This window comes from Alnus glutinosa, chromosome 4 (assembly GCF_958979055.1).
Source record: "Alnus glutinosa chromosome 4, dhAlnGlut1.1, whole genome shotgun sequence".
Taxonomy (NCBI): domain Eukaryota; kingdom Viridiplantae; phylum Streptophyta; class Magnoliopsida; order Fagales; family Betulaceae; genus Alnus; species Alnus glutinosa.
In genome coordinates this window covers 11001892-11011894 of record NC_084889.1, presented here as the reverse complement: position 1 = coordinate 11011894, position 10003 = coordinate 11001892, and the positions used below count along the sequence as shown (strand labels likewise).

General features: G+C 36.3%; 1 protein-coding gene and 1 pseudogene across 1 annotated transcript; both read right to left on the bottom strand.

Annotated features, from left to right (window-relative positions):
- Positions 1-1743: 1743 nt before the first annotated feature.
- On the bottom strand, positions 1744-3496 carry LOC133866121 (pentatricopeptide repeat-containing protein At1g05670, mitochondrial-like; annotated as a pseudogene).
- A 1317-nt stretch (positions 3497-4813) lies between these two features.
- Positions 4814-9651, bottom strand: LOC133867183 (uncharacterized). The gene is made up of 4 exons (XM_062303889.1): positions 9213-9651; positions 6522-6781; positions 6243-6422; positions 4814-5403 (listed from the first exon to the last, which is right to left on the bottom strand). Exons 1-4 carry the CDS (start codon positions 9613-9615, stop codon positions 5074-5076), a joined length of 1173 nt encoding a protein of 390 aa, XP_062159873.1. The 5' UTR covers positions 9616-9651; the 3' UTR covers positions 4814-5073.
- Between the last annotated feature and the right edge of the window lie 352 nt (positions 9652-10003).

Genomic DNA, 10003 nt, shown 5'->3' with positions numbered 1-10003 from the left:
CATTCCATTTTTTTTGGTTCTACATATTTTTAATGTTGCATTATATTTTCAAAAGGCAAGCCCAGAAGATTAAAAAAGGGTTAAAGTTATTTTTAAAAGAATTTAAAATATGTTCATTACCTATTTGTGAACAGTGGATAATAACTGCAATAACCGCGCAGATGCGGATATTAAAAAATTATGTGAATGCAAATATCTAAAAGTAGTATCTGCATTTTGTGGATTTGGGTGCGTATGCCACAAATAACCGCTCTGATATCCACATGTACACCTCTACTTCTTACTATTACCCCCCAAAAAAACACCACAACAATCTTTACCAAACATACCCGTGAGGTTAAATGAGGAGAAATATGATTTGACCGAAAAATCCAAAGCTTCTAATGAAATCTATATGATAAAACTATGAAGGAAATGTATTGGCAATTATGTGAACCGCAAAGTATTTTATAATTGATTCAACAATAACTGAGGCTGTGACAGCATAGAAGGCGGTAGAATTTGGAAGAGATATCGGGATCCAACATGTCATAGTAAAAGGTGATGCATTGAAAATTGTGCATGCATTGCGGCATGAAGGTTGTTGTTGGAGTCTATGTGGCCAACTCATTGATGACGTAAAAACTATGTTCAACAATTTTCAGTCCAAGTATGTGGGATATGTTAATAAGGAAACCAATGAAGCAACTCACTGCTTAGTGCTTCACCAATCCTTTGAGCAAGTTTGGATGGAGGAGTGTTCGGTCTTTATTTTGTTAAGCAAGATGTTTCTTTTTTATTTTTAATGAAAGTCTAAAAGATTTACTTAAAATAATTTTTTTTCTAAAAAAAAAAAGGAAGGGGAAGGGCTAACTATTTGATTAGTATCAACAAGTTATTGTTGTTGTTATCATTTTTCTTGTCTTTGTAGGAACACGACTATAAGCCTATAGTACTCATTGAAGCACTCCTAATTTTTAACTTCAAGTGACCTTAAACTCTTTGAAGCCCTTACAGAATCAAAGCCTTTTCTCATGGATTCGTGTTAGGCTTCATGCTTCTTGGTTTGTTGACCTCCAACTTGTAAGGCTGTTGCTGCTTCCTTTGGAAAAGCCGAATTCATAAATTTTTACAAAGGCTTTTGGCCTGTCAAGCATTCTAGCCCCATAGTCAAAGAAGACTGGCCCTGCAAATCAGCAACGACAGTGATAAATGTGGCTCCATGCCAATTGCATCAGAAAATATACATTGCTGCTAGCTCATCTCTATATTGCAGCATCATCCTCAGAAAGGAAATAAATCAACCACTCTTAGAATCAGTTTCAACATGGAAATTTAAATCATCACCAACGGTCACACAACTCTCCACAAGGAAAGAGCATCTCATAGACAGCAAACCTTGCCATATTTCAATTGATTGTAATATCTACCCAACGTTTATTTCACCGTGTATAAATTGGTATGTAAATCAATCACAATGTTTGCGACAACAAATTCCAAAACACCTTGGGCATCGACTACGAGAGAAGCCATAGAAAGCTACAAGAAATGACATGAGCCAGTATTTCTAGATACAATTCGTCTGTCAACCAGATCTTTCTTGGCTCCAATTGGAATTGCGCTCAGATTCTAACCGTTAGGTTAAAGAATAAGAAATGAGCAGACAATTTTAGAGCAGGACAAGAGTCCAGTTTTCAGCATCCTCAAGAATTTCCCTCTCAGCTGTACTCATTCTGGTGTAGCACTCTGCTAGAATGCTGGTGATCGATCATGTCAGTGATATCGTGTATCCTCCATCAATTCTCTGCATATAATGACAAGTGCTTCTCTAAGACCCTTCTGTAACTATTTACATCAAGAACAGAGCATCTTCTACACAAATCCTCAAAAATCCTCTTGGCCTCAATGACCTGCCCCTTTGCACACAATTCCTTAACAAAGATTGAAAAGCTCTCCATACTAATCACATAATTCTTTTCAATTGCCTCGTAGAAAACCCGCAGTGTCATTTGCTCATTTTTGTCCATACAATATCCCCTAATCAAGCAATTATACATTGTGGCATCCATGACATGACCGTTCTGAAGCAAGTCGCTAACAAGCTCTCCAACTTCTTGCATCCTACCTCTCATCGTACAGAGACTACATATCACTGTGGTATACAATAAAAAGTTTGGAGGGCGACCCATTTGTGGCATCAACTTTAAAAGAAGAACAGCCTTTTCAAGATCCCCATTTTCTACAAGAACCCTAAACACTGCATTAAAACTTGAGACACTTGGCTTTAAGCCTCTTGCTATCATTTCTTTCAAAAGGGAAATAGCTTCCTCTGGTTTCCTCATTTTGCAAAACTCATTAACAACAACTCCAAAAGCTTTCACATCTGGTTTTATCCCAAGAGTGACCATCTGCTTAAGATGTTAATAGCTTCATCAAACTTCCCAACAATGCAAAGCCCCTTTAATATACTCGTGTGCGTTGCAACATCATCCTTCAACCCATTTAACCTCATTTTGGTCATCATCCTCTTTGCTTCATCAACATTCCCCCTCAAACACAAGCCATAAATTAATGAATTGTATGTCAGCAAATTCGGATCACAACCCCAATTCACCATGTTACTGAAGCACTTTATTGCCTCATTCAATTCACCTTTCTTACAATACCCATCAATCAAAGTGGTACAAGTCACCGTATCAGGCAAGCAATCCTTATTCTCCATCATTCTATCAAACACTTCCTGTGCACTCTCCATATCACCCTTCTTACAAAGCCCACTAATCATAGTATTGTAAGTAACCAAATTTGGTTGACAATCCATTTCATCAAACATCATCTTCGCATTTTCAATCATACCCATTTTACAAAACCCCCTAATCATCGTCGTATAAGTAGAAACATCGGGTTTCACCACGCCTTCCTTCACAATTTGATCGTAGCAAGCCTTCGCTAAACTAATCCTATTTGCTCTCACCAACACACCCAGTATCGCGTTATACGAAAACAAACACCGCCCATTCTTGATCGATTTCGCTGTATGAAACCAATGAATTGCACCCCTAATATCGCCGCGATCCCCATAGGCCTTGATAAACCTACCGACCACAAAGTCAGAGATTTTGTGGGACTTTTGAAGGAGTGCGAAAGCAGTGGAGAAGAGAGAGTGAGAGAGGAGGACATCAGTGATGGCCAGGTAACAAGTGTGGGTGTGGAAATAGTTTTTAGGGTTAGGGGTAGGGTTGGAGGCCCAGTCGAAAAAGAATAGGGCATGGTAAGGGTTGGTCTGGTTCTTGATGACTTGGATGACTAACTTTGGGTTAAGGTCAGGTGAGAACCGGTTTAGAGGGATTGAACTGAGATTTGAGGGGTTAGGGTTTGGGGGGTTTAGGGTTGTTAGAAGTGACGTTATGGAGTTTACAAGGGTGACATTATTGAGATTAGTTTGAGAAGGGTTGGTTCTGGCGTTCCTAAATGGCATTGCCCTTGAACTGGTTTTCAGGAACCTCGGCATGACCATGTTTGTTTTGAGTTGCGACTCGAAGAGACACTTTTAGAGTTGGATCATGGATGTCGGCTCATTTGATATGTGATTTTTTTTAATATTTAAAATTGTAAATACCAATTTTATTTTATTTTTAAATTATGTTTGAGTAGGTTAAAAAATTTGAGACAAAATTTAAAAAAAAAAAATTGATAAAATTTGAGTATAATTTGAATTTTAAAAGCCTACCCAAACATGTTTTTAAAAAATAATATGCTACCCAAACATGCCAATAGTTGGCTCAAAGTATTCATCTTGAATTCTTCAAAATTTCTTTAAATTTAACTTCAAAAATATACTTTATTTGATTTAGCTCGCCATTTTTCAAAACTACTAAATATCAAACTTTCTAAAATTTGCTCTACTTTAACTAAATAATCTATTTTATTGATGAAACCAACATTTTGAACTCTTTGCATTAAAAATTTACTTTGATAGAGAGGAAATAAGAAAAAAATATGAAAGAGAAATAACATTCAAAAATCTTTAACTTTCACTTTTTGGACTTTTACATTTAGAGAATATTACTTACAACTTACAAGAGTTAAATTTAATATTGAGTAGATAGTTTATTAATGGTGTATTTGAGAGGATAAAAGATTAAAAAAAAAAAAAGTTATGCGATGTAAAAATAAAAGAAGTTTTGATTTTTTATTTATTTTTAATGAAAAGTAAAGAAAGCTATTTGTTAATGTCATTTTAGGACAAAAATTTCCTATAAACCTATAAAATTCCATACAAACTATATTTAAAATTGACATGTGAGAAGCACATGCTCTTTTAACGGCATGTGCTTCTCACGTGTTTTTTTTAATAGGATTAATAAAAAAAAAAAACATGTGATTCTCACATGCTTACAGAATACATGTCACTCTTATATGTGGGTTGTAGAAAATTTCTTTCAAGCCGGTTTGTTGGAAATTTTTATTTGCTTATTACATGTCAATCTTAGATATGGTTTGTATAAAATTTCCTACAAACCAGTTTGTAGAAAATTTATGTTTGTCATTTTATTAAGACTGAATTGTAGGAATTAGCTACAAAGCAGTTTGTAGCTAATTTCTGTTTTGTGAAGAAAGGAGTTCGACTTTTTTTTTTTTTTTTAGAAAGGAAAAAGGAAAAAAAATCGAGTGGGTTTAGGCTTAGCTGGTGTTTGACAACATATTTTGTAATTTTCAAGAAATTAATTAATTGGTAATTAACTTCACACTTCTCGTGGCATTACACATTCCCCTTTTCTTTTATCTTTCTACCAAAAAAGTTAAAACATTACTAAACAACTTTCATCACAAAAAACTCAAAACTCATTTCACTTTTACATCACTTCAAAACACTTTTTCAACTAAAACACAAAAAGAAATACATGCTAAAAAGGTTTATCAAACACACATATGGTGTTTTTTGTGTGAAGGTTAAGCATTGCTCTCCTATATTGGACTTGAAATGGATTAGAGATGCTTAATCTGATGTGATCAAAAAAGTCGGAGAATAACAAGACATTTATGGGGATATTGATTTTGGGAGGCCAAGGAATTTATTGGTGCGAACAGTTCTCAAATTTGACACTCTTTTGGAGGACGGAGTTTTGCAGCAGCCATGGATTGTGCAGCACTAGTGGGACATGTTTGATGAGGCCAAGCCATAATGTGAAGTTGAATTATATCCATTTGGGCGATTGCTGAAGTGAGGGTGTCCCTAATTTCATTGTGATCACAACAATGTATAAGCCCATCAGAGCATGCGTTTGAAGGCATAATACTTTTGCCTTCTAATCGAGAGATCACGACAAGGTATCCTGTTGCTATTGCTTCTTCACGTAGGTGCCCAAGCCCAGCGCGGTCAGCAGCTAAACCGTTTGTTACCGAGTAAACATAGATAAAGCCCTGTAGATATGTTTCAAAATTAAAAATAAGACAATTAATCACTTTTTTTTTTTTTTTTTATTGAAAAACTTTGCAAAACTCCTCTAAACTTTCACTCAATTTTATTTATTTATTTTTTTTGGAAATAATAGATTTGATTTCATTCATAAAACTAATAGAGCAAACACGCTCTACAAAAAATAGAGTCTTAGACTCTGAAGATATAATTTTCCAGAAACACGCTGGGAAACAAACTAGCCATACACTTAAAAAAATTCTTCATAACATTCTCCATGCTGGAAGTTTACAATAACCATTTTGTCCCCAAAACTCGGGAAGAAACTTCCACTCAATTTAAATTAACTCTTAAAGTTCAAAAACTCTCAATTTAAACAATGGAACTTCTAATTTTTTGCAATGTCCCTCATTCGTTAAGATTTGACTTTAAATCAGAAGACAAAAAGGGTAAAATGACCTTTATGCCCCTGAAATTTTTTTAAACTTTTAAATTTACTCTTAATTTCAAATTAAAATTTTTAAAAAGTAAAAAAAAAAAATTGAAACGAAAAAAAAAGGAGGCGACCCACGGGTCATAGACCCAATTTTTTTAAAAGAATTAAATGAACAAAAAAAAGAGAGAGGGTATTTTAGTCATTTTCAAGACATATGTTAGGATTTAACGCTAAACTCTAACAGAAGAAGACATAGTAAAAAATTGAAAGTTCGATGGTTTAAATTGAAAGTTTTTTTTAACTTTAAGGAAGTTAGTTCAAATCAAGTAAAAATTTAGGTGAATTTTTCCCCTTTTTTATTTTATTTTGGAAGTAATCTTGAAATTTGAAGGTGCAGTTTGATATTACCTCTTCTGTTGGTTTAATTTCCATTCCGAACCGCATTTCCCCTTGTTGAGGAACCAATTCAAGTGAAACTTCAGCAACTCCAGGTAGAAACCATAGTCTTATACCTTGAACTCTTTGGACGTTTGTATTGTTTTGTTGCCTACACCGACTTATTTCTCTCCCTGTGGAATTAATTTTCTCCTTCAATTCAAAGGAAAAACATTTAGACAAACAAATTGAAAAGTGAGAAATTAATCTGCCACTTCATTGACAATTTACTAAAGAATTATATATATATACCGAGCTGAGTGTCTGTTCTGTTTGGATATTAACAAAGACCAGAGGAGCCCCAGAGGAAACTGCTGCAGAAAACCAGGCCATGCATCTGACTGTAGTGGCCTCGATGCAGTGCTCGAATTGCAGGGGCATGAATAGTATGGAGCTAACAATTGAAGCATTTTGGTCTGGCAGGTATGTTCCCACTTTCATCTTCCAATTGTACTTAACTCCCCTTTTGTTAAATCCCCAACAGTCCACATTTACGACCCTTCTGCTCATTTCTGCAACATCACTACTTTTTTCAGAGACAAAACAATCATAAAAGAAAAGAAAAAAAGTCGACTGTAGGGACTGTTTTATCATGGAATCTAACAGCCCGGCCACTTTATTCTCTCATTGCAATTTTTGATACTATAGTATACCATTTTTCACAATAAACACGAACTATGTTGGGGAGTCGGCCGCCTAGCAAGACCGGATTGTTATTTGAGAAGTAGGCTCATCAGGGCCCATTTTGCGATCAGAGCTAAGCCCCTCGATCAGTCCTTCTTGAACCAACCGTCAGTCGAGAACTAATCGAAACCCTCGATTAAGATTAAAGGCCGAAGACCTCAATAACAACACATTCCACGAGGGTCCACATGCAATCTTAATTAAATCTACATTAACAGATTGAAGCTATTCAGGCTAGATCTCATGCCCAGAAATTTCAAGGTGTGGGCGTTGCACCCTTGGCTAGCTACGGTGATTATATGAGACCGATGTCCCATCAGCACTTGGGGTCCGAGGGTAAAGCCTTTTCAAACAATCGAAACTCAGCACTAACTTATTACCTAGGCCCTGTTTAATAATTTCCTCTCCCCCACTTTTCCTTTTTTTTTTTATTTGGAGAAATTTTTTGTTGAGTGAAAACAAAAAGTGATTGATATGATATAAAGTAGAAAGAATTTGTACAGAAAAGTGAAAAAAAATTTATATTGTAGTGGGTTTTTTATTTAAATAATAATAATAAAAAATTTCTGATGTGATATAAAAAGTAAAAAATATTAAGAATGTTTTAAAGTTAATGTTTTTTTAGAGAGACGAAAATAAGAAAAAGGGAAGGGAATGGGGGTTATTAAATGGGGCCCTAATTAGGGCGCACAGTCCATGATCACCCTTCTGATACTTATTCATAATTACCATTCATATCCCAATAAGAGGGCCAAATACCATGATTGCTAGTTGCAATCGACATCATTCAACCTTGATAATTAGATGTTAGTAAATAGGTTCTGCAAATTTAATGGTCCGTTTGAGTGTTGAATCCGAATATTATTCAAGTTTATTGTGCGAATTACGAAGTTTGACTTTGAAAGAAAAAATTTAAAAAAATTAAATTAAATATTATTTATTTTTAAAAAAAAAGTAGAATATTATTCAAAATAATATTCAAAACAATCACACCATAAATCACCTTCCCTTGAGCCGCAAAACATCGGAGAAAGCATGTCACATCAGGCCTCCTGCCCTTCCAAAGCCTTACTTGCAAAGGGTACAGAGACCATCTCTTTGTTGACACATGGCATCCAGTCACATCTAAAGCTACGTCATCTCCCCCTAATTCCAAGACTTGCGCAGTGTTGGATACATCTCCTTTTCATATTTCAGCTAGCTACGATACTTAGAAAATTCACCCAAAAGTGTTAATTTAAGCATCGGAGAGTGTTGGGAAATAATTAGCCCCGAAAATACATGGCCCCCTATTCAACTCGGGTTTCAAAACATGTATTTGACCCGGGCCGACCCGTCCTGATTAGTTCAGCTCAATCCAAACCATACTAGGTTACCTCGGTTGTATCACCTCGGTCATAACACCTGTTTGGATACCTCGGATGTTTGTCAATCCTTATTATGGATAAATCAGTTCGGTGCTTGAAGCACTTCTGATTATGGCATGACGTAATGAACTGGATACCTCGGAACTCAAGACCCCACAGAGTGCGGAATACGCCGAGATCTCTTAGTTTGTATGGAGTCAAAATGTCTCGGATGTTCCTACCTCGAAGTTGTGGTCAGTGCGAGCGCTGTAAGATTATCCTCTTATATATCTTCAGCAAATAAACATTTGTTAACTGTTAAGATTCTATGTCCAAGATTTGTGGAGGTTCTATTGAAGTATCAAATCCCAAGATTTGAGGAACAGATCCGTATCCCAAGTTTAAAGGATAACAGATCCCTAGCAACGTGGAGTTCATTTGAAAAAGGAAGAGTCCTACTCAATTCAAACTTATTAAAGATAAGGTAAAAATCTGCACGATCTGTGGCTCAAGACTCCAATTCCAAATATACTTCAAGGACTCTTGTAAGTCTATAAATAAGGTGATCATAACAGGTATGAACGGACACTCTCTCTAAGTTATGAGATTGAAAGTTTCCCTAAAAGTCCTAAAGTTTGTAGAGAATGAAGAGCAAATAAGGCGACACGTTACCATACCGAAAACTGTACCAACAGTGAGCCTTCGGCTCTAGCTGGGGACCATCCGACAATTTTCTTGTTTTGCAAAAAAGTCCAGCCAAACATAGAGGGGAAGTTCGATCTATTCCAATTTCGTCATTTGGCAACAGTGGTAAGTGATCAGCATTCTCACGGGAAAAGGTTCAGTGCAGAAAATGCATGCCAACAAACTAAAATGGTTGAATAATTATAATGAGAAGAACCTACGTACGTACCTTGCAATTCCGTGCATTGTTCCAAGGTCAAGTCCCCTAAAACCGCAACATGCCTGTCATCTTCAGCCGCTCTAATGGTGAACTTCTTATGGAGCACTGAGAACTTCTCTTGCACGATACGTGCCCGGAGCTTTACTGCCCTGTCACCCCTTCTAACCTTCACCCATATCACGTCCCCCTGCTGTTTAATCTTACCAAGCTGTGACCTGAGCTCTGACTTGGCCGTGGCCGGCACAAACAACTCCTCAGAATCATCCTTAGCAATTCCTTCAATGACGTCCCCGGGCAGAGGCATGCTTTCATCCCACTCTTCCGATGACTCCTGCTTCACCTGTTTCACACCCACCCGTGTCGTCTGAGGGCTTCTCATGTTCTTCTGGAAAATCAGACCACACTTTTCCATGGAACGTACGAAAACTTCGAGGATGTAAATATTTAATTAGGTCTCTAGCTAGCTATATTATGTCCATCATATATATATATATACACGACCATTTCTCGATAGTTCATTGCTTCAGCAATTATTATAATATGATAACACCAAGAGGCAGCTAGCCGGCAGTTCCTAGGTTCTTAATTGTCATACTTCGCCACCTTATCCAAGGAATTAACATAGAAGTTGACTGAAGGGCCAATGAAGGTCCATAAGTACGTAGCTATAGATGAGGGGTGACAAAAAAAATGGAATTTAGCAAACTGCCAAAATGGCATCTACGTGTTTTTTTCTTTCTTACATTCTCAAATAGTATTTTACGCCCCTTTTGTTTCTCCATAAAATATTTTGTCCCAAA